General features: G+C 47.1%; 1 protein-coding gene and 1 long non-coding RNA gene across 3 annotated transcripts; one reads left to right on the forward strand and one right to left on the reverse strand.

The window, feature by feature from the left end:
• Positions 1 to 477: 477 nt before the first annotated feature.
• On the forward strand, positions 478 to 3805 carry LOC123157083 (two-on-two hemoglobin-3). Of its 2 annotated transcripts, XM_044575326.1 has the most exons (5): positions 478 to 829; positions 935 to 1065; positions 2368 to 2512; positions 2609 to 2701; positions 3453 to 3805. In XM_044575326.1, the coding sequence occupies exons 1-5, from the start codon at positions 687 to 689 to the stop codon at positions 3526 to 3528; spliced, it is 588 nt and encodes a 195-aa protein (XP_044431261.1). In that variant the 5' UTR covers positions 478 to 686; the 3' UTR covers positions 3529 to 3805. The 2 variants fall into 2 exon arrangements, with proteins under 2 accessions (XP_044431261.1, XP_044431262.1); XM_044575327.1 differs by lacking the exon at positions 3453 to 3805 and having other exon boundaries at positions 487 to 829; positions 2609 to 2905.
• Positions 3806 to 4440: 635 nt separating this feature from the next.
• LOC123157085 (uncharacterized) lies at positions 4441 to 5286 on the reverse strand. The gene is made up of 2 exons (XR_006478667.1): positions 4877 to 5286; positions 4441 to 4736 (listed from the first exon to the last, which is right to left on the reverse strand). It is a non-coding gene; the product is annotated as an uncharacterized lncRNA (long non-coding RNA).
• Between the last annotated feature and the right edge of the window lie 19326 nt (positions 5287 to 24612).

A 24612-nucleotide genomic window follows, 5' to 3' on the forward strand; every position in this document is an offset into this window, starting at 1 on the left:
TAATGTATATTTTCCTTATACATCAGGAACATTTGTATGTCTAACATTTTAAAATATAGTTTTTTGAAATATAATACTCCCTCCGTGAACTAATGTAAGAGCATTTAGAATACTAAAAAGGTGATCTAAACGCTCTTATATTAGTTTACGGAGGGAGTATATCTTTTGATGTCTATTTTTATTTAATGTATGTTGTACATTTTTTGTATGCATCGGAAACATTTTTTATACACCTGTAACATTTTTAAAATATATGATCAATATTTTTCATATAAAAAAATAAAAACAAAGAAAACCAAAGGAAAAAAAAATGCCGCAGAAAACCACTGCAGAAAGAATAAAAAACAGTAAAAATGTAGAAACAAGCAACACAAACCAGCAGCGTGCAAACCGCGGGCTCCTCCGACTATTCCGTGGGTAGCAGTATTCGCGATTCGCAAGTCACCACGAACGACATGGGCGCCACAGAATGTCGACATAGACCACACGCCCCCCGACTGCGCGTGCTCGCCACCCGATTGGCCGGCGGGTATAAATGGTGGTGCGCATCGCCTGAGCCGCACGCCGACGCGCACTGTCTTCCCAAACAGCCGAGCAGTCAACTGAACGGCAGCCCACCAAGCGTCCCAGCCGGTCATTGAGAGGCGCTGCCGCGGGGCCTGGGCGTCCCGGGAACTGCAGGAACGATGCAGTCGCTGCAGGACAAGGCGTCGGAGTGGAGCGGCGTCGCGGCCGCCGACGCCTTCGCCATCGACGAAGTCAACGTCTTCGAGGCGCTCGGCGGCACCCCGCAGCCCTTCGTCGACCTCTCCACCAACTTCTACACCAGGTCCGCCCCGATCTGCTCCTCCCGCCTCCTCTGATCTGGGTTCCGTTCCCCACTTCTCTGATTTTGTCGTCTGACTTCCTGGCCGTGGTTGGATCGACGGAACAGGGTTTATGAGGACGAGGAGGAGTGGTTCCGGGAGATATTCTCGGGGTCCAAGAAGGAGGACGCGATCCAGAACCAGTACGAGTTCTTGGTGCAGCGGATGGGCGGCCCGCCGCTATTCTCCCAGAGGAGAGGTAACTTGATTGAACTGGCGCTCTTCTCCCAATTGGTTCATTGTAGCCCCAAAGCATCCCTGTTTCCACTGCCCAGTTGCCATTGAAGCTAGTGCTTATGTTGAAATTTAATGTTTTGAGTCGAAATGCTTACTTGTTGCCTAATAGATTCCGGGTGTGGAAATAAAACGATCAGTATTTGAAAACTGAAATTGGCTTAGAAGTTCATTCTTAAACATAAACTTTTAGTAAAGACAATAAGTCTTAGACGTTTCAACAAGCAGTTTGTAGAATTGTGGAAATCAGCTCCTGTTTATTCCTTCAGGCCGTCCTTCTGCAGAACCATTATGCTTTTCTTCATAGCAACAGCATACTATCATTGGATTATTCTGTTCTTTCGCCCTGGTTGTCAGGCAGCACTGTCGAGTGCTTAATGCAGGGTACTACGTAGAGATGATTTACTGCTCTCTTCGTCTACGTATAGATTAGAATAACACTTGGTTATGTCAGGAGACTGCTTTTCATTTTCTTAAAATAAATGGATTAGAATTACACGGATTGACTATATTAATGCCAAAGGGTGCTGGAAAGACTCCGACAGGGAATTGCATTTGATCAAACCACGAAAGCAACAAAACAAATATTGAGAGCTAGGATTAGAGTCCGAGAGGAAGAATTATGCAGCACTTATGGCACGTCATCTGCCCTGGAGACCAAGGTTCCTAAGCAGGTGGTGCCCTCTTGAACCCAGAGGATGAGCTTCATTTTGAGTGAGAGTCAGTCAAAAGATTTCTCTGGCACTGAAAGGTTCCCCTAGTTGATTCCTTCCAAATTTCCCAAATCACCAAAATGAGCATCTGGGTTTGTCCGTGGCATATTTTGTCATATCTTTATCTAGCAACAATACCTTATTAATATCATATAATTGCAGTTCCCAGTCAAGACATATGCTTTCTAGTACTTGTGCAGTGAGTAGTTACTAGGTCGAATGTGTTCCATTTCACCATTTCCTGTTTGAACGCCTCTATCTATATCTATGTGCTTCTACACAAAAATGTTTGAAAATCCAATATTTGTCCTGTTGTTCTGTGCCACTTATTTGTCCATCTATTTCTTGAACCTTTTTGGGTGTGGTAAAAGTCATGCTATTTATTATTACTAGGTGTTCCACGTTTTATACCTTTGTCATATTTGTGTCATTCTTGTAATCATGGACATTAGTAGCAACATGAACTCTCGACGTTACCAAGCACTTGCAATTCATATTTTTCTGATCTTAATTACTTGCTGACCTAACACTATCACTCTCTCTGATTCTTGTAGGACATCCTGCCTTGATAGGACGACATCGGCCATTCCCAGTTACCCACCGAGCTGCGGAGCGATGGCTACACCACATGCAGCAAGCTCTGGAAACCACCGAAAGCATAAACCCAGATACAAAACCCAAAATGATGAATTTTTTCAGGTCTGTGTTATGACTGAACTAGTGAAATCTGCATCAAGCATTTGGGAGCATATCAACCAAGAGGCTAAGATATTGTCATTTGTTATCTTGTTCCAGGCACACTGCATACTTCCTTGTCGCCGGTAATGAGATGACAAGGCAAACCCAAAGTGTACCTCCCTGCAAACATGCAACGAGCAAACCAGCCGAGTAACCGCTCAAGCTTAACCAGTTGAATAACGGTTTCAGCTCCCATATTCCTATAGGATTCCCATGTGCAATGGGATCAAGGTTGTTTATGCATTATGCATTATAGGAAACGACACGCCTGATGTTGTATGGGCAGAGACACTCGTGCAGAGAGCATCTCAAAATTGATAAATTGCTTACTTGAAATGGTCGTACTCCCTCTTATCGCTGGGTTTGTGTTTGAGGGCACAAGTTCCTATGGTGTATAGGTGCTGAACTGCTCGTGCTATTCTATCCAATGCTCTTGTCAGTTAAGCATGGCATTTCAACCCAGCTTGTTAATTTTCCTTAAAAGAGAAACATAACTTGTTACGCTTATTAAACAGTAGAATTTCAACTGTGGTTTCTGCCGGAAATTGCTTTTGGATCCCGAGCTCCATGGAGCCTGGATTTTTGAAAAAAAAAACATGCCTTAAAGTTTCAAAATTCTGAAAAAGTTACACTTGAACCTAGGGATGTATTCTAGATCTCCATAAATTTCATGATGAAATACATTGTGGTTCAAGCTGCACAAAAACAAAAATCATGTCTTTCTAGCACATACACTTTTTTCACTATCAAAGTTCATGATTTTGGGTTTTTATACAGCTCACACCAGTATTTTATCATGAAACTTTACAGAATGTAGTATACATACCAATGTCCATGTGCATTTCTTCAGATTTGTTTTGAAACTTCTAAATATGATTTTCGATTTTTTTTTCGAAAACAGGGCTCCATGGAGCTTGGGAGCAAGATATCCACTCTCGGTTTCTGCTGGCTTCTTCTCTCGAGTTTCGGAGAAGTAAACCTACATGTTGTGTTGTCGAGAGAATTTACCGTCCAAATTATTTTACACTGTAAAGTACTGTATTTGGACAAGGGATTTGGGGAAGGGAACATGACATGGATGGGGCGTGGTACTATAAGCACAAGGAAGGGTACTTGGATCGAGTGGGACGCGTACAGTTGCAGCCATGTGCCCACCTTGTTGGCTAGAGTAAAATAGCACGAGGCAGCCTTGTAACTGAATCCAGATTGCAAACACATAAGACTAGCCGCAGTGGGAGTAACTTCAGCAGTAAATTTGAGTCCAACTCAGCAAATTTGCTTATGTGGCAGTGAGTTAATGAGGAGAGAGATAGTTATAGTAACTTAGCTAGTTATTGTAACATCACATGTCCCAATGAAATATGAGTCTATAACCTAATAAATGAAGCTTTGCATGTTACCATACTTATGTTACTACCCACAATGAACGTAGTAATATAGTCTAGGGATATGTTTATGTTACTAGTGTATGTTACTACCCATTGTGGCTAGTCTAACGCTTGCACTTACATTTAGACTACCCATCTTTATTAGGCTGGTCATAGTGGGGAGTAACTTAGACTAGTAACATGCATAGTATCTTAGATTAATATCATAGGTGGTCTCATTTATCGCCATGCATGACACATAGTAGCATCACATTTAATATGTTACATCTACCTATGTTACTATAACCATCTCTTTTCTTTAATTATCTGTCACATAAGCATGTTTGTGAATCCCAAATAAATGATACTAATTATGTTACCCCCACTATGGCCAGCCTTAGTACTTCCTCCTCCTAAAAATAAGTGTCTCAACTTTATACTAACTCTAGTACAAAATTGTACTAAGTTTGAGACACTTATTTTGGAATGGAGGGAGTAGTATATATAAATTCGAAACCGAACTTTCACGTTCACACACCCATTCACATATGGGGGGCAGATTTGCAGTTTTATTCGCAGTAATAAACGGGAGTTATTCGTACGACCGGATATTACACTCCCGGTTCAGTAAGGTTGTTGCAGCAACTTGTACTGCTATGATCATGGTCGTCCAATCCCTCCATTGTACGGCGGAGGGGCTCCAGGGCCGGGCTGCGGACGGTAAGGGTAGGGCCGAGGACGGCCGCCGTACGGTAGGCCAGGCTGTCCGCACGGCCTGCCTCTGCATATGGGGCGGCGGCTAGGGTCCAGAGCACCAGCTGGAAGGAAAACAGGAGCGTCCATGGAGATTCATCAGTTACAAGTAATTACTCGATTTCAGGACGCTGCAGAGGAGTACTATAACTGAAGGAGGAGATGACGACGAAGAGGATGAAATGAGCAGTTCGGAAGCACTCACGACTGATCCCGGCTCCGTAGCAGACGGAGCTGCTCATGATCACCGCGGAGACGGCGAAGAGCGCGATCTGCAGGAGCACCATGAAACGGGCAGCTCTGGCGAAGGACGCCATCGTAACGTGGGTGGGCTGTAGCTAGCTGGGGGCTTCGAGCTTTGTTTGTTTGCAGATGCTGCTCGCCGAAGGGCCCGTACTTATAGATGTCGATCGACCCCTCCTCCTATGGCAAAGAGAAAGATCGCCTTGGCACATTAATTTCCTTGTATACTTTTCTCAAGCATATTCTACCTCGAGAGATCAAGCTTTGGCAGTGGCAGCTAACAGTTCGCATCCTAAAAAAAGGAGTGCAATTTTCCGATAAGGATAATCACACTATTTTTGGTGGGCACACACGGGTGAATCTATTTGCTCAAATTTCTCGGTTTAGTCAAGGCTAGCGAGTGGTGAGTAATGATAAGTTGATAACTTGGCCGTGCACGACCGGCAGAGAGGACCGACGACCCAACTCTCGGGTCGTCTTGCGGTCTTGCAACCAAGGAAAAGCTATACGTAGGGTTTCCCTCGCCTCGCGTTGTCACGCATGAAACCAATGTTACTGACCAACTCCAATGCACGACCTTAGATGGTCGGGACGCATCCAATGAGGAATAAACGGACACAAATTGCGACTCAATGCATGTGAGCAAACGGATAAACGTCAATTTTTATTCGCTGACTCATTTCCGACACAAATTTGAGCCGCGTTTGCATCGAAACGGATAGCGCACGGACGGGCGGGATGTGTGCCCTTGTTCTCCCCCGGCCCGCCCATCAGCGACACAAACGTTCCTTTTTCTCTTCCCCTTCCCTCCCCTCCCCCATAGCCGCCGTCGCCCATTTCCCAGCCGCCTCCTCGGTCTTCAGCCCGGCCGCCCAAAGCACGACCATCGGATTTGTGCCTCTTTTGCCCCGTCACCGGCGCACAACCGGTAGATCTGCGGCAACCGCCGCCGCCACTGGATTTGGCGCATTCGGTCGCCGGCGGCTGCGCCTTGCCATGAATTTGCCGGGTACCGGACCGAACAACCCCGACAACGCCTCTGCGCAGCATGCAGGTATTGACTCCGCCTCTAGCCGCTCGGATATTTTCGTCGGCGGATCGCAGACAAAAACACGCCCGACCATCGCCCAGGCTCGGCGTTGGTCCAGCGGCTCGCGGCTCACCGTTGCCGGTCATAGAGTGCGATGACTGCCCGTGGCAGGTCGTGCATCGCGTTTCTACCACGCCGGAACATTCAGGATGGGTGTTCTTCAAGTGCAAAAAAGATGGGGCATGTGTTGGGGAGCTATTTAAAAGAGGAACAAGATATCATTCAAGTAACGCAACCATCATGCTCTCCCAACGTATTTGAAGAGGTATGTCTAGCAAGTGATTTACCTATCTTCTGATTTGGACGCAACTTTATTGTTGATGCTTCCATAAGAAAAATTCTCATAAGTAATTTTGAAGAACCAACGAAGAAGGGTAATTTACTTGTTAGCAATCAAATTGTTATAGAACATATCGGTCAACCTATTGTGCCATTTATAAAGACCAATAGTGACTTATTATTGCAGCCAAAGTTTTCCCCATTGCTTTATCAATTGAGACATGTGTATCCTAACTATTTTCGTTTCAGAAATTTAAAGCCAAGGTTAAATTCTTTTGAGAAATCTGATGCTAATATAATATCTTATCCAAATACATCGGAGATAGAGTGCATAACACAATGCATAGTCGAATGGAGATATTCAAAATCTGGACATTCGTTTGCTTAACTCCAAATCCATTCGCGCACGAAGATCGACTAGAAAATAAGAAGTATACCTTAAATTCAAGCATGTGTGATAAAATATTTGATTTGTTGCTGAAAAATAATTACTTTAGAATTCTTGATCATCATGTCAAGCCATTAATAAAAGGACGAATGTATTGTAAATTGCATGATTCATCCAAGCATAATTTTGAGGATTGCAACATGTTTGGTCAAATAGTCAAATTGACCATTGATAGAGGACAATTGAAATTTGTTAAGACACCAAGAGATGACCAGTCTATTCCGATTGGTCCTGATGGCAAATGATATTTGCATCGGCTGCTTCAAGCCGATCCATTTCAACATGAGAAGGTAAAAACTGCGGACAATGGAATCAAGCTTTCAACTAAGGAGGTTGTTCAAGAGCACAATTATAATATTCTTGAGGGAGGTAATTCCATCAAAGTTGCAATGAAGACGCCAAGTACTAGGGGGCAACAAGAAAATCTAAAGATCGATGCAAGCAAAGGTCGATGTAAGCACAAAGGTAAAAAGCTGATAGTCACTTTCGCGCAACTATTCGAAAACTATTAGAAGATAAGTGAGAAGAAGATTGCTTATCAGCCAAGTAATTCAAAAGCGTCAAGATCACCCCCTAGGCACAAATCTGATGGCCGGTATTGGCAAAGGGAAAATTTCAATGCAACATATTGATATCCTTATTTTGGTTCGCCAATGCCAATGTCATGGATGCCTCCCTATGCTCATGTAAATTTATATCAATCATGGGACATGTATGATTCAAGGGCACATTCTCCATCATATTTTAGACTATCTCACCATTATTATGCAGCTCCAAGAAGATCAACGTTCAGTGAGTAGTCATATGTTCAAGACCGTTTCAATGAGAAAGAATCAGTCCGGAGCTCAAGAAAGAAGAATGAAGTAATCAAACAAATATATCGAGTTTAAAAAGATGGTCGTAAGAGTGCCAATTCAGATTTGATCCTAAAGGATAAAGAGCTAATTAAAGTGTTGACATTGACTACTGAAGACAATGAGATGAAGCAATAAGTTGTCGAAAATCAAAGTGCAGAATCTAAAGAAAGAAGTTGAAAGTGCATAAGGTAAATCAGGAATTGTCATTAGCTCAAAGAAAAGAAGAAATTACAAAAACTTAGTGCATAAGAGCTTGAAAAAAGCAACATGGCATGAGTTCCCAAAGGAAGTACTCAAAACAAGAATGGTGTGCAAGCTTCCATTGCAAGAAGTTGCGGCAAAGGTAAAGAAGGAAAAGAGTGAAAATTATGAACGACCAAGCCGAAGGTTTCAAGGTCTTCGGTGCACACATTATCCACATTCTCCAACTATGCCATCGATGCCGATGACATGGAATTCATTCTCATGTATGATTGGTTACCCTTCATGGAGTTATTTTGATCCATGGAGGCAATATAACTTCTTACATCATGCAAGGGTTTTACCTCATCACCATACATTCGATTAGCTGTATTTTGTTGCTAATTAAAGAGGCCGATATATAACTATCGCCCTAAGCAAAGACATGGCTGATATATAATTATCGACCTAAGCACATATAAATGACCAATGGAGTGTTGAAATCGTCCTTAGAGAAAACACGGTAATATATATATGTATATATATACATACATACATACATACATATATATATATATATATATATATATGTATGTATTGGCACGCTAGCTTTGCCAAAAAACAGGGGGGCATGTGTTGACACCAGATTTTTGTATGGCTAAAATAGTAATTAAGATAAATTCAATTGAAAAAAGTTTCAACATTAAAGTTCTTCGTCTCGTTGAAACGGATGATTTTGATGTAGAAATCGTCTTAATCCGAGGTCGTATACAAAAGTTACAGGCAGTACAAGACACTGCTACAGTAGATGGCCGGTCACTCCGAGGACAACTGAGGGAGTCCTGGATTAGGGGGTGTCCGGATGGCCTGACTATGACCTTTGGCCGGACTCCCGGACTATGAAGATACAAGATTGAAGACTTCGTCCCATGTCTGGATGGGACTTTCCTTGGTGTGGAAGGCAAGCTTGGCGATACGATATGTAGATCTCCTCCCATTGTAACTGACTCAGTGTAACCCTAGCCCTCTCCGGTGTCTATATAAACCGGAGAGTTTTAGTCCATAGGAGGAACAACAATCATACCATAGGCTAGCTTCTAGGGTTTAGCCTCTCTGATCTCGTGGTAGACCAACTCTTATACTACCCATATTATCAATATTAATCAAGCAGGAGTAGGGTTTTACCTCCATCTAGAGGGCCCGAACCTGGGTAAAAACATCGTGTCCCTTGTCTCCTGTTACCATCCGCCTAGACGCACAGTTCGGGACCCCCTACCCGAGATCCGCCGGTTTTGACACCGACATTGGTGCTTTCATTGAGAGTTCCTCTGTGTCGTCACCTTTAGGCCCGATGGCTTCTTCGATCATCAACCACGACGCGGTCCAGGATGAGGCTTTTCTCCCCAGACAGATCTTCGTGTTCGGCGGCTTCGCACTGCGGGCCAATTTGCTTGGCCATCTGGAGCAGATCGAAAGCTACGCCCCTGGCCATCAGGTCAGATTTGGAAGTTTAAACTACACGGCTGACATCCGCGGGGACTTGATCTTCGACGGATTCGAGCCACGGCCGAGCGCGCCGCACTGTCACGATGGGCATGATCTAACTCTACCACCGGACAGCGCTCAGAGCGCCGCTCAGGTGTCCGCTCCGACCCTTAGCTCGGAGCCGACCGCGCCAATCAGGGACGGACGGTTGAACGCCGCCCCGGAAGCTGCAATCTCTACGGCGATCGAGCCGAATACCAGCCTAGTCCTTTGTGAGGCCTGTGACTCCAAGGTGCCAGACTCCTTTCCGGACTCCGAATCTTCCGCACCCCTTCCGATCGAACCCAATTGGGCTCCGATCATGGAGTTCACCGTCGTGGACGTCTTTCAGCACTCGCCCTTTGGCGACATCCTGAATTCACTAATGTCTTTCTCTTTGTCAGGAGAGCCCTGGCCGAACTATGGTCAGCAGGGTCGGGATGCGGACGATGAAGAAATTCTAAACCCACCCACCACCCATTTCGTAGCCACTGTCGATGATTTAACCGACATGCTCGACTTCGACTCCGAAGACATCGACGGTATGGACGCCGATGAAGGAGACAAACAAGAACCAGCGCCTATAGGGCACTGGACAACCACCTCATCACACGATGTATGCATGGTGGACACACCTGAAAGAAACGACGACGAGGATCAAAAGGGCGCAACGAGGGATCGTTCCCTCGAAAAGCAATCAAAGCGGCGGCATAAGCGCCACGCCAAACCCCACCTCGACAGAGACCCAGACATAGAGCAGGGCGAACTGGCGAACAACGAACATGCTGTCGAGCAACCGTCCGAACAGGGCAACTTGGATAAACAAACCGAACAACCCGTCCCCGACGAAGATAATAGTCCGGACGACCTCACGTCGGACAAGTTGCTGGAGCAGAAGAACCCCCACCAAAGGCTCGTCGCCACCGCGCGTAGCCTGAAAAAGCAGAAGCGGAAGCTCAAAACAGCGAAAGATGCACTCAGAATCATATGGGGCAAAGTACTCAACACCGCACACAAGTACGGCGATAGTCACCACACAAAGAGCTATCCGAAGCAAAAATTACTACCGGAATTTGATGAGGAAGCCTTAGAGCCCTCACAGTCAAAAAACAAGGAAGCCACCAGGTCGGATAGACGACCCCACGATCGACATCGAGCGACACAGGGCGCCGCACTCAATCTGGCATGCTATCCGCCCAAGGATTCGCATCAAAAAGACGGTCCAACCAGATCCATCTACGGGCCAAGAAAGCAAGCTCTAGTAAGCAATGCAACGCAACAAATATCCGAACATCGCGGCACACCCAAATACAGGGGCGCCGCACATCCCCTATGTTTCACCAACGAGGTGCTGGACCATGAATTTCCAGCGGGATTCAAGCCCGTAAGCATAGAGGCATACGACGGAACAACAGACCCTGGAGTCTGGATTGAGGATTATATCCTCCACATACACATGGCTAGAGGATATGACCTCCACGCCATAAAATACTTACCCCTCAAGCTCAAAGGGCCAGCCCGGCATTGGCTTAAAAGCCTTCCCGAAAACACCATAGGGAGTTGGGAAGAGCTCGAGGATGCTTTTCGAGCAAATTTTCAAGGGACCTATGTCCGACCTCCAGATGCAGATGATCTAAGTTATATAACTCAACAACCCGGAGAGTCAGCCCGGAAACTCTGGAACAGATTTCTTACAAAAAAGAATCAGATAGTCGACTGTCCGGACGCCGAAGCCCTAGCAGCTTTCAAACATAGCGTCCGAGACGAATGGCTCGCCAGACACCTCGGCCAAGAAAAACCAAGAACAATGGCCGCATTGACAAGCCTCATGACCCGCTTTTGCGCAGGAGAGGATAGCTGGTTGGCAAGGAGCAGCACCAGTGACCCAAGTACATCCGAACTCAGAGATGGAAACGGGAAACCGCGCCGTAGCAAGGAACAACGCCGGATCAAGGATAACAGCCCGAAGAGCACGACAGTCAATGCCGGATTCAAAAGCTCTCAACAAAATCGAAAAAAGCCGCCTCCCAAAGATGATAGTGATGAGCTATCTAACCTCAACAAAATCTTGGACAAAAAATGTCAAATCCACAGTACCCCCGGGAGGCCGGCAAACCATACCCACAGAGATTGTTGGGTCTTCAAGCAATCCGGCAAACTCAACGCCGAACACAAGGGGCACGACATACCAAGCGAGGATGACGGCGAATCCCATAAGCAGAACACCGGAGAACAAAAGAAGTTCCCACAAGAAGTCAAAACAGTAAATTCACTTCATGTGACAAAAGGAAAAAACAGATTGGCGCATACGGAGATACGCGCCATACGGCCTGTCCCAGAGGAATCCAGCCATTGGTTGCTACAACCAATCACCTTTGACCATCAGGATTACTCTAGAGGTATCCGGAACGCATGCCGGACTGCCTTGGTCTTAGATCCGATAATTGACGGACTCCACTTTACACAAGTCCTCATGGACGGCGGCAGTGACCTAAACTTACTATATCAGGACACAATCCGCAAGATGGGGTTAAACCCAACAATAATCCGCCATGGAAACACTTCCTTTAAAGGGGTCACGCCAGGCCCAGATACCCATTGTATGGGTTTCCTCTCGTTAGAAGTTATGTTCGGCTCCCCCGACAACTTCCGAAGCGAAATGCTAACCTTCCACATCGCCCAATTCATAAGTCGCTACCAAGCGGTACTGGGACACAAAGCTTTCGCCCGCTTTAATGCAATATCACATTATGCATCCCTTACACTCAAAATGCCCGGTCCACGAGGCATCATCTCATTAAAGGGAAATATCAAGTGTTCCCCGAGCACGTAGGATGGTGCGGCTGCCTTGACAACCGCACATTTACCCAGCTTTACTACTCAGAGCACCTACATAGGTCGTTAAAGACCCCGGACATGGCTCAACGAATCCGGCGTAAACATGCAAAGGCTTCATAGCCGCATAACCCTGTACAAGGGGCTCCGCGCGACGATAAAGCTCAATCATACCCATGTTTTTGTATTATGCTTTGTTTATTTTAACATAGATTTCGCACGATTGATTTTCCACTAAGTTCCTCTCTTTTGCAGACGAACGCCGTGCTACACCCGTCCAGGATACGGCACAACGGAGACACAGGCGCAGACGTGCAGCAGGTACCTGTTTCAAGGATTCTTTTCAGATTAAGACCCTGCGTAAACCTTTTTTACTATCTCTTATTGATAACATCCCCCGGGTTTTGCTATCACTGAGGAGGAGGCTGGCGTCTTGGCATGTGGCCATGCCAGAATTTTGCGCGTACCTGGACATCAGGGGCTTTTTTACCAAGGGCTTTTGTTCGGCCCGTCTTCATAAAGACCGAATACCTTAGGGAGTGTTCGGCGTCGTGAGTTTGGCCTTATATGCATCAGCTCCGAATCATGTCTTTGGTCAAATGTTGGGTTTGCCCGGCTCTTGTGTTTTGCTGCCTTACGTTCTGCTCTATCGGCTAAGGCGGCACCAGGAGAACTACTGCGATTGTGCCCCGGTTCGGCTAGGCGAGCATCTCAGTAAAGAAAGCCAAAAACTGACTGTCATGATCTAGCGAGAGACTGGTCAACCACACGATGACCTGCCGGAATCTTTAGGATTCCTTCGCATTAACGAAGGGCCGTTTCCCGGTCAGGCACACACGCGCCCCAAATTCGGGCGAGCGTGGTGCCACTAGGGGCTATTCAGTAGCCCCACTGTCAAACTCCTATGGCTAAGTGAAAGTGATAAAGTATTATAGTCCGGTTGCCTAGTTCGCCGCGCTATCACCTCCTTTATAGGACCAAGACATTGGGTCAAGTGTGAAAAGGCGCCTTTTGCGAACACCCCCTCATTATATGTGTGGGGGCTGAAGCCAACGACTGCATCTTTCAGGTTATATACACATATACATTAACGGCCGCACATGAGGCATTATGATTCTTGAAAGCACAAGTATAAAAAGCTTTTACATCCTATCAAAATATTGTTTTACAATAGCACATGTTATTCGAACACAACATCCTTCGAGCACTGCGTCTCTATTACACAAGCGCCCTGAAGAACTTCCTCAAAGTAGTGCTTGGCAGGTACTCGGCTTTCGTCCGAATCCCGGGATGCAACAACACTGGCCTTCATATCCGCCCAGTATGTCTTGACACGGGCAAGAGCCATCTGTGCACCCTCTATGCATGCTGACCTCTTCATTGTATCAACATGCGGCACCGAACCAAGGAACTGCTGCACCAAGCTAAAATAACTCTTCGGCTCTGGCTCTTCCGGCCACAGACGACTCGCGACGTACCTCATAGCGAGTCCAGACAACCTGTTCGGCGCCGCCCAAGCGTCCAAACGGTCGGATACCGAAAGTGGGCGCTCCGGATTATGGAACTGCGACCAAAACAGTTCTTCCAATTTATGGTCATCCAGACCCCGGAAGTATTCGGTCGCGTCTGCGGCACTTGCCGCCAAATCCATATAAGTGTTCGCCGCACTCCACTTCCGGTCCAACGGAGCATACTTAGAATCCCCGAACTTCATCCGCAGCATATAGGGCTTTCCAGCCGCGATATCTCCGGCCTGACGTAGCTCCTCCTTCATAGCTCTCATCGCAGAGCGAGTGTCCTTGGCCTCGACAGTGACCTTTTCCAGGTCCTCCTGTGCCACCCTATCTTCTTCTTCATGAAGCTTACAACGGTCGGCAGCATCCTTCAATTTTACGGCCATCTCAGCCATTTCCTTCTTGCTTTAGCAGTGAGCAGCCTGTTCGGCTTTTAGCTCTTCAGCCGCTTTGGCGGCAGCCGCATCACTCTTCCTCGCTTACTCCTTGGCTCGGGCAAGTTCCACCCGAAGATTCTCCACGGCAGCGGCGCCATCTGCATTAAGCACATATGTTATAAGGCACGAGCATCAAGCTCCTCTTATCAGATGTCTTTGGAGACATTACATACCTTGTGCCTCGTCTAGCCGCTTATTTACAAGCGCGATGTCGGCATCTGCTACGTCAAGTTGCCGCTTTAACTCGGCAGATTCATCAGTCCGGCTAGCCACCGAACGCCTGGCCACCTACATAGGAAAGGCGGCATATTATACCTGGGAGTATGATCCTCTGTGCGCCGTCATTTTTGACAACACACAGAGTCTTAGGGGCTACTATTTATACAGGGTGCATTTTATATATGCGGCTCTGTCAAAAGGTAAACTCCTGGCGGCCTCGTACAATCCGCTTTCCGCGGATGAAATCCTTCTAATCACCATGTCCATCAACACATGGTGTTCTTCTGAGATAGACGCTCGCTCGAGCAGATCCTGCAGCCCCTCCAACCGTGCACCTAAAGGTGCCGGACTAGCCCGACGACCTTTTTCAAAGTCCGGATTTGGAGAAATCCTCCGAGACGACACCTCGGGGTCGCCAGCCTTACAAGATGGTACAGCGGGGGGAGGCGTTTCGCTCTCCATCATCTCTGGACGAAGATCCCCGGAAGATGAGTTCTGCTGAGAAGGGTTGAGATCCGAACTGCGAGGTAAAATTTTGGTTATGTTCCTCAGAAAGAAAACAGGGATATCACTCATTTTAAACCCCCCCCCTCTTTACTTACGGCTCATTGGAGAGCTGACCCCTTGGGGGCACAATGCGGCCGGAGCACCCTCCGGCGCCGGACCCTCTGACGAAGATTTCTTCCCCCGCTTCAAGGCCATCGCCTCCAGGTCTTCAGAGGCGGTCCTCTTCTTTCCCTGGATAGAGGAATTCTCGATTCCTCCTTTCCTGATAGCTTCCTTCGAGGAGGCGGTAGCTTCTTTGTTCCCCTCTTCGCCTTCTTCCAAAGGCGCAATCTCCAGCATCCTGGTCAACACGGGATCCGGCGTGGTCTCAGGGAGGGGGGCCGGACACCTGATAAGCTTTGCTTTTGCTATCCACTCCTGTTTGAAGGATAGCTCTTTTAAAGGCAGTGTTATGATAAATGTACGGATAGCGTGTCCGGGTACAGGGCTACTTACTTGAGTGTCCGGGCGATTGCAACTCAGACCTGCGTCCTCGGACAAGTCCGGACACATTGCTTGTGATCCGAAGAATAATTTGTACATCTCCACGGGCATCGTGCCCATAAAGTGTTGGAGGGCTCGCGGTCCTTCCAGATTAAATTCTCACAGGCGGAGGGGGCGACATTTGCATGGCAGTATGCGACAAATCAACATAACCTGTGCCACTACCGCCAAATTGATATCTCTTTCTAGGAGATCTCGAATGCGGCCCTGCAGCAAGGGCATGTCCTTGGGCGGCCCCCAGTTAAGCCCTTTATTGACCCATGATGCTAGCCGCGAGGGGGACCCGAGCGAAAAGCAGGTGGCGCCACCCACTTGATGCCCCTGGGGGCTGTGATGTAAAACCACTCCCGTTGCCATAAGCCGAACTCCTCTTGAAAAGAGCCGTCGGGCCATGGAGCATCGTCAATCTTACTTATAATAGCCCCTCCGCACTCAGCGTGCTTCCCCTCGATCATCTTCGGTTCTACCTTGAAGGTTTTAAGTGTGACGCCCCCGATTTAATCGTACACTAATCATGCACGCAAATGTGTACGATCAAGATCAGGGACTCACGGGAAGATATCACAACACAACTCTACAAATAAAATAAGTCATACAAGCATCATAATACAAGCCAGGGGCCTCGAGGGCTCGAATACAAGTGCTCGATCATAGACGAGTCAGCGGAAGCAACAATATCTGAGTACAGACATAAGTTAAACAAGTTGCCATAAGATGGCTAGCACAAACTGGGATACAGATCGAAAGAGGCGCAGGCCTCCTGCCTGGGATCCTCCTAACTACTCCTGGTCGTCGTCAGCGGGCAGCACGTAGTAGTAGGCACCTCCGGTGTAGTAGGGGTCGTCGTCGACGGTGGCGTCTGGCTCCTGGACTCCAGCATCTGGTTGCGACAACCAGGTAGAAGGGAAAGGGGAAAAGAGGGGAGAAAGCAACCGTGAGTACTCATCCAAAGTACTCGCAAGCAAGGAGCTACACTACATATGCATGGGTATATGTGTAAGGAGGCCATATCGGTGGACTGAACTGCAGAATGCCAGAATAAGAGGGGGGTAGCTAATCCTGTCGAAGACTACGCTTCTGGCAGCCTCCGTCTTGCAGCATGTAGGAGAGAGTAGATTGAAGACCTCCAAGTAGCATCTTCAAGTAGTGTCTCCAAGTAGCATCTCAAGTAGCATCTCCACGTAGCATCGCATAGCATAATCCTACCCGGCGATCCTCTCCTCGTCGCCCTGCGGAAAAGCGATCACCGGGTTGTCTGTGGAACTTGGAAGGGTGTGTTTTATTAAGTATCCGGTTCTAGTTGTCATAAGGTCAAGGTACAACTCCAAGTCGTCCTGTTACCGAAGATCACGGCTATTCGAATAGATTAACTTCCCTGCAGGGGTGCACCACATAACCCAACACGCTCGATCCCATTTGGCCGGACACACTTTCCTGGGTCATGCCCGGCCTCGGAAGATCAACACGTCGCAGCCCCACCTAGGCAAAACAGAGAGGTCAACACGCCGGTCTAAACCTAAGCGCACAGGGGTCTGGGCCCATCGCCCATAGCACACCTGCACGTTGCGTGGGCGGCCGGAAGCAGAACTAGCCCCCTTAATACAAGAGCAGGCTTACGTTCCAATCCGGCGCGCGCCGCTCCGTCGCTGACGTCTGAAGTGCTTCGGCTGATACCACGACGTCGGGATACCCATAACTACTCCCACGTAGATGGTTAGTGCGTATAGGCTCGTAGCCAGACTCAGATCAAATACCAAGATCTCGTTAAGCGTGTTAAGTATCCGCGAACGCCGAACAGGGCCAGGCCCACCTGTCTCCTAGGTGGTCTCAACCTGCCCTGTCGCTCCGCCACAAAGTAACAGTCGAGGGCCGTCGGGAACCCAGGCCCACCTCTACCGGGATGGAGCCACCTGTCCTTTCAGCCCCCAACTCCGAACAGTATCACAGGTAATGTAACTGTGTAAAGTATATCGTATATGCCCGTGATCACCTCCCGAAGTGATCACGGCCCAGTAGTATAGCATGGCAGACGGACAAGAGTGTAGGGCCACTGATGGAACACTAGCATCCTATACTAAGCATTTAGGATTGCGGGTAATGTATCAATGACTGTAGCAGCAATGACAGGCTATGCATCAGAATAGGATTAACGAAAAGCAGTAACATGCTACACTACTCTAATGCAAGCAGTATAGAATAGAATAGGCGATATCTGGTGATCAAAGGGGGGGGGGCTTGCCTGGTTGCTCAGACAAGGAGGGGTCGTCGATGACGTAGTCATACTCGGTGGCATCAGCGTCGGTCTCGTAGTCTACCGGAGAGAAGAGGGGGAAGAAATAATGAATACAGAGCAAACAAAGCATCACAAAATATAACAAGGCAATACGCGGTGTTCGGTGTGCCCAAACGCGGTAGTAGGTGATACCGGTGAAGGGGGGATAACATCCGGGAAAGTATTCCCGGTGTTTCGTGTTTTCGGGCAGAGGAGCCGGAGGGGGAAAGTTGCGGGTTCGATAGGTTAGAGGAGTGTGGCGGACGAACGGACTGCGTATCCGGACTCGTCTCGTCGTTCTGAGCAACTTTCATGTACAAAGTTTTTTCATCGGAGCTACGGTTTATTTTCTATTAATTTTAAAAGCTTTAAATCATTTTCAGGATTTATTTAATTATTTATCTCAACATTATCCAGAATAGTGCATGCTGACGTCATCATGACGTCAGCATGACGTCAGCAGTCAACAGGGAGTTGACTGGGTCAATCTGACATGTGGGTCCCGCATGTCATACACTGTTTTAGTTAACTAACAGTTAATTAGGTTAATTAGTGATTAGGTTAACCTAATTATAATTAATTAACTTAATTAATTACTTACTTAATTAATTAACATTTTAATTATTTTAATTATTATTTATTTATTTATTTAATATATATTTTTTATTTCTTCTTTTTTTTAACAGAAACGTTTTGTGGGGGCTAGGCCCCACACGTCATTGGCCCAGGGGGGGGCCTTGCGGGTGCTGGGTACGGGCATCGGGCGCAGCCCGAATGGGCGCTGCGGGTATGACCGACAGGGGAGCACCCGACTCGGCGCCGGCGGCCACGACATGGCGCCGGAATAGGGGGAGGCCGGTGGCCTGAGGCAGCCCGGGTGGACGCAGGCCGGCGACGATGGTGGCAGGGGAGGCTGCGACGGAGGGAGGCAGCACGGAAGGGGGCTGCGGGCGAGGCCAGTGCGAGTGGGAGCGCGGTCGGAGCCGAGGCCAGGGGCTCCAGCGTGGCCACGCGCGGGAGGTGATGGCGGGCGCGGCGGACTCGGCAGGTCGCCAAGGCAGGGAAGGCTGGTGGCCACGGCGAGCGCGGGCCCGGGCGCGGTGAAGCTCGACGGAGTCCGGTGGTGGAGCCGGTCAGGGAAGGAGAGGCGGGGGCGGGACGGTCCGGCGCGGCTGGGCGCCTCCGGGGCGAGGTGCAGCTAGGTGAGGCTCGGTCGCGTGCGGGGCGGTGCGTGTGTCCGCTATGGAAGGCGCCGACGACAGAGGGGAAAGGAGGGAGCTCACGGTGGTGTGCAGGGACAAGGGCAGCGGTTGTTGAGGGGGAGGGCGGGGACGGCGTCCAACGAGGAAGCAGGCCGGCGTGGAAGAGGAGGCAGCTCCGGCGGGGACGCGTCGGGGGCGGGCGCAGCGATGGGGTCGGGAGCGGCTGGTGCACCCCCGATCCAGATCCGTTCGGGGGGGGGGGGAAGGAGCGACGTGCGGGAGTGGGAGTGGGGGGGGGCGAGTGGGTGGCGGCTAGGGTTGCGGGGGGGTGAGGGGAGTGGATAAGGGGTGGGGTTTGGGCCGGCCTGGTGGGGTGGCCGGCTAGGCCGGTTGGGTTGGCCCAGTTGGGCCACGGCCCAGGGGGGCTTTCTCTTTCCTTTTTTTTTGTTAGTTTTGTTTTCTGTTTTTTTTATACTTTGCTTTCTTTTAGTTTCCTATTATTTTAGTTTTAGTAAATTACCAAAGTGGCACCTAAATAGCATTTTACAAATTATGCCACTGCCACAATAGTTTAATACTTATAACAATTTAGTTTTGAAAATGTTTATTATTTTTAAAGCATTAAACTAATTGTTTTTGCTACCTTTTATTCATTTAACAGTATTTAAACATTTTATAAAAGTGTGGTTTCTCCACCATAATTATCTATGCAATATTTGTCACATTTAGAACATTTTAGTTTTGACTTTTGAAAACGTTTATTGTTTGCTTGATTTTGAATATGAGTTTAAATCGGTTCCGAACTAACACGAGATTAGCGAAAAAAATCGAAGTGATGTGGCATCATTAGCAGAGGGTTACTGTAGCTTGATTACCCGGGCGTCACAATTCTCCTCCACTACAAGAAATCTCGTCCCGAGATTTAAGCGGTGGATTAAGGGGGGAAAGGTGCTCGTAGCGAAAAACCTAATGAGTCTTCTCGGTCTTGGCTGCCCTTTCGAAGAGGTTGATCCCTTCCGTTGATGTCTTCATTTCTTTGCTTCAGGTCATCATGGTGAAGTCGGCATCCTTTTCTTTGGGAACTCCAACGTACTTATGAATAGGTAAGGTGCAGCTTCTACAACGATAGGATTTTATAAGGGAAAATCTTCTGGGGGTTTCCCAAGTATGAACATATGAGTATCTCTCGAGCTGAACAAACGAAACACATCGAGAGCAAAGTAAGACGGTGCAATAAGAATTTTCAAGTGGATAGGCAATCGTTCATTGCCTGGAACAGAGTGTGAATGGGGTTCAGGGCAACAGGAATAAGTATTGTGTCCGATACAGAATAGATCAACAGGCGGGTGGCCCGTGAATTACATAGAAAGTCAAGCACGAGGGATAACTTTGACAACAGGGTGTACAAGAGAGTCAGGTTTCGATCCTATGGATCTGTGGGTTATGGGCCCACCATGTGGTTTTTTTTTTGTAATAGGAGCAGTGACATCTTTCACGGTCATGATAGCAAGGCATGTCAGGGAGTACCAAGTCAGTTATGTCGGCAACAACGTTGGTACCAAGGGCGAGGGACGAAGAGAACCATTTTCCTGCTCGTTGAAATGAGGCGGACCAATAGGCAAGGTTCCCGTCCATCGGTGGTTACCGGAATGTCATCAACAATAGTAACAAGGTCTTACTGACAGAGTTGTACATCGAGGTGTTTGCACAAGCAGTGGATTATTACTGCTTATATCATATAGATCATAGAAAAGGTTTAAACAAACCAATGGAAGGAAAATATGATCATCAGATTAAACAGAACAATGGAAAGGAAAATATGTTTAAACACATATTTCGAGGGTATATCCTTCCCAAGGACAAGCGGAGCATGATATCCATGACAGGATAGAAAGTAGAAACCGTTTAGGTAAGGGGAGAGGAATTTGATGACAATACCCATACAGCGGTGTTTGGATAATTGATCAGGAAACATTTAGCATTGGGCTTGAAATGTTCTTGTCAAAAATCGGAGTACCACAAACATGCTTCGAGATAGCATCGACATGGTCTTCGAGCAAAGGTCGGACTTTGGAAACATGAAGGATCCATCAGGAATAACTTGTAGAATAAGTCTTACAATTTCCTCATGGATGAATGGATAATCTTGCTGAAAAGGAATCTATAATGATAGGTCCTCCAGCCGGGGGGGGGGGTGCTAGGCATGACATCATGTTACCGGGTCATCAAAGGATCAACATCATGACTCTTGGAAAGTTGTCCCAACCATCATATCTGATGGAGATTCAGATATGAGGGGTGTCAGGATACCTCAGGCTCAGGATGCCTGAGAAGAAAGGTGCAACACAAATTGACGGGATGACACTGTAAGATTCTCGGGAAATGAACTAAGAAGTGATTTCCGTTAACAAGAGTTCATCATTAACCCAAGGAGAGGATGATGAGGTGGCTGATGGACTCAGCGATAATTCAACGAGGTATCCAAAAGATGGATCTCCACAATTATGTGGATAAGGGGATAACATCTGTCAGATTAAACAATATAATGGGATATGCTCGAGGAAAACATACATAATTAAACATTGGTTGAACGGTGCGCCCGAATATGGGTTGGGTCGCACGATCAATGTTAGAGTGGTGACTTGACGAACAAAAGAATTAGAATGAAACTCGACCATTACTTCAAAGCAATGGGTCGCTAGAAGTTTTGAATTCACACCTCATAGTTCAATTGTCGGTATTCCGGTTAGAAACAACACGGGTACCAAGAAAGAATGGTGAGGGTGAGAAGTATCACCATACCAAGAAGTCTTAAGAGGTGGAGTAATCCTCACGACCTTCTTGACATAAAAGATGGTAATACTCCATGGTAAAGAAGAACAAATGCTAGGTAGCAAGGAACTCGAGGTATAACACAGAACACAAACAAGTTTTGTTGGTGGGAAGGCAATAAAGAGGTCGATGACAACACAATCATCGAGGCAAGGATGGTATTTCTCATCATTAATTCCAATTGATATCCTGGAAGAGCATCAGAATGTAGACGGATCATCGACACATTTGTCGAGAGATTCCACGAAGATGTAATCAATCCGCGATCACAACAAGTCAAAAGAATGATGAAGCAAGAGGTTATTGGAACCATAGGTACGACACAAGCTCGAAATCAAGCTTGCTGTTCAAGGCGAAATGATATGATGAGGAAGATCGACGTAAGCTTAGCTCATCATCGAAGGTTGTGCTCCAGGATTAAGGACCAAGTAGCACAGTTAGAATCGTCACGACAATGATATAGCCAAACAGGCTAGGAATGCTGTGATCGGGTACAAACTCGTACTTATAGAAGCTTACTGAAGAGTTGTTGAACCGTAGAGCGGACTCGGTTCAGTTATCGGGGTCTTTGAGTGTTCAGTAACTCAGGGCCCGTGAAAAATTGGAATCAGTGGAAAGGTAGCACTTGATGAAGAACTCATAAGATGTTATGCAGTTCCATGATAATCTCGAGATACCGGGGGCAACACTCAACGACAGATCAAAGTAGAGGTTGGACTGGGGTATTACTCTGTAGAAGGCAAGTGCTTAAACTTGCACGAGAAATGGTATTTAAAGGAGAACATGGTCGGAAACCATGATCAGTAATGATCAAACCACGGATACAAGATGAACTTATGACAAGGGGGTAACTATTTTTACGAGCAACTTCCATGATAAGTTATACATCGTGTCCATGGGCATGAACGCAAGGTTCAAGGTCGACTCCCACTTCTTCAATGTATAACCTTCCATTCACTTCTCGCTTTGATAAAAGCATTAGTGTTGAAAGTTTTACCTGGTGAAATACCAGAAGAGTATGACTCGTGAAAACTTCCGAGTTCACACATATTAAGGAAGGCCTAGGTTCAACCCATCAGGGTATCATGGAAATATATACCACAAGCTACAATAGTAAATACCACCAGCTCGAAAGCTGAGCATGGTTGAGAAAGCAGAGGATACAATTTACCAAAGGCATTATGTATCGAAGAAGGAACTCACAAAGTGATTAATTATGAAGGAAACTGTCGGATAATAATCCAACAAAGGACTTGACGGTCCACAAAGGATATGATATGAGTATCGTTACTCAACCAGAAGAGGAAGGCATGCAAATGCAACAGGTTATGGAATCATCTGAGTAATTTGCAGCTTAAATGCAAAGGAATTATGTTTTCCAAAACAAAGGATCAGAAGCAATGCTCTGATTAGGGGTGGATAAGTCGAATAGCCTTAGGGTACAATCAAAGACAATTGGATTGGTCGAGAACCAATTCCAGTTAAAAGAATGGCAGCTCAGCCGGAAAAGTAATTTATAATGATCAATGATGATTGCGTGTATTCGCAGACGTATTGAGTCAACAGACTCAAAATGATAATGACAAGGAATGTCAATATGACCACGAGACTTATGGGATTAACCATAATGCAAAAGCAAGAATTTCAAGAGCCAAAGGCCCCAAAGGATTTTCGGAAGATCGAATATTATTTTGAAGACTTTTGTGAAACACATGGACAACTGGGGTTGAGCGGATACTCGACAAGTGCGGCGATTTATTTGAAGGGGTATTCATGTGGCAAAGAACTGCTAGGCAGTAGGCACGAAGTATTCTCGGAACGATAGAGAAAACTTCGGGTATCTTGTAATAACAAGAACAATGGGGAATGATCGTAAGAATGGCAAGTGTAAGTAGTTATCCATAAGGATTTATCGGTGGTCGGGAATAGCAAAAGTGATGGGCACAAAGTCTCGAGAGAATATCAAAGAGTATCTCCGAAATCTTCTGGTGCAGTCGGTGACCATCTGGACTGAAGGGGCTCTCCGGGAGAAAGCACTCGCGAGAACCTAAAGTTAGTTTTGTTATTAGCAAAATCGTTTAACCCGAATAGAAGAGAGTTCAGAATCCCAGAGTAAAGATCGAGGAGTAAAAGATCCTAATACCACCCAATGGCGACGTGGGCCCATGGGCCGCACAGCCATGTTAGTAAAAGTTTTGTAAAGTCTAGACTCGACTTCGGCCAAGGAGTTGGAAGGGGGATTCCTACAGGCAGTCGGCTCTGATACCAACTTGTGACGCCCCCGATTTAATCGTACACTAATCATGCACGCAAATGTGTACGATCAAGATCAGGGACTCACGGGAAGATATCACAACACAACTCTACAAATAAAATAAGTCATACAAGCATCATAATACAAGCCAGGGGCCTCGAGGGCTCGAATACAAGTGCTCGATCATAGACGAGTCAGCGGAAGCAACAATATCTGAGTACAGACATAAGTTAAACAAGTTGCCATAAGATGGCTAGCACAAACTGGGATACAGATCGAAAGAGGCGCAGGCCTCCTGCCTGGGATCCTCCTAACTACTCCTGGTCGTCGTCAGCGGGCAGCACGTAGTAGTAGGCACCTCCGGTGTAGTAGGGGTCGTCGTCGACGGTGGCGTCTGGCTCCTGGACTCCAGCATCTGGTTGCGACAACCAGGTAGAAGGGAAAGGGGGAAAAGAGGGAGAAAAGCAACCGTGAGTACTCATCCAAAGTACTCGCAAGCAAGGAGCTACACTACATATGCATGGGTATATGTGTAAGGAGGCCATATCAGTGGACTGAACTGCAGAATGCCAGAATAAGAGGGGGGTAGCTAATCCTGTCGAAGACTACGCTTCTGGCAGCCTCCGTCTTGCAGCATGTAGGAGAGAGTAGATTGAAGTCCTCCAAGTAGCATCTCAAGTAGGTCTCCAAGTAGCATCTCAAGTA

Source organism: Triticum aestivum, chromosome 7B (assembly GCF_018294505.1).
Source record: "Triticum aestivum cultivar Chinese Spring chromosome 7B, IWGSC CS RefSeq v2.1, whole genome shotgun sequence".
NCBI lineage: Eukaryota > Viridiplantae > Streptophyta > Magnoliopsida > Poales > Poaceae > Triticum > Triticum aestivum.

Coding starts and splice junctions, on each gene's coding strand:
- LOC123157083 (XM_044575326.1), top strand. CDS start 687: ATGCAGTCGCTGCAGGACAAGGCGTCGGAGTGGAGCGGCGTCGCGGCC. Junction 1,066..2,367: donor GCTATTCTCCCAGAGGAGAG/GTAACTTGATTG, acceptor TGATTCTTGTAG/GACATCCTGCCTTGATAGGA. Junction 2,513..2,608: donor AAAATGATGAATTTTTTCAG/GTCTGTGTTATG, acceptor ATCTTGTTCCAG/GCACACTGCATACTTCCTTG.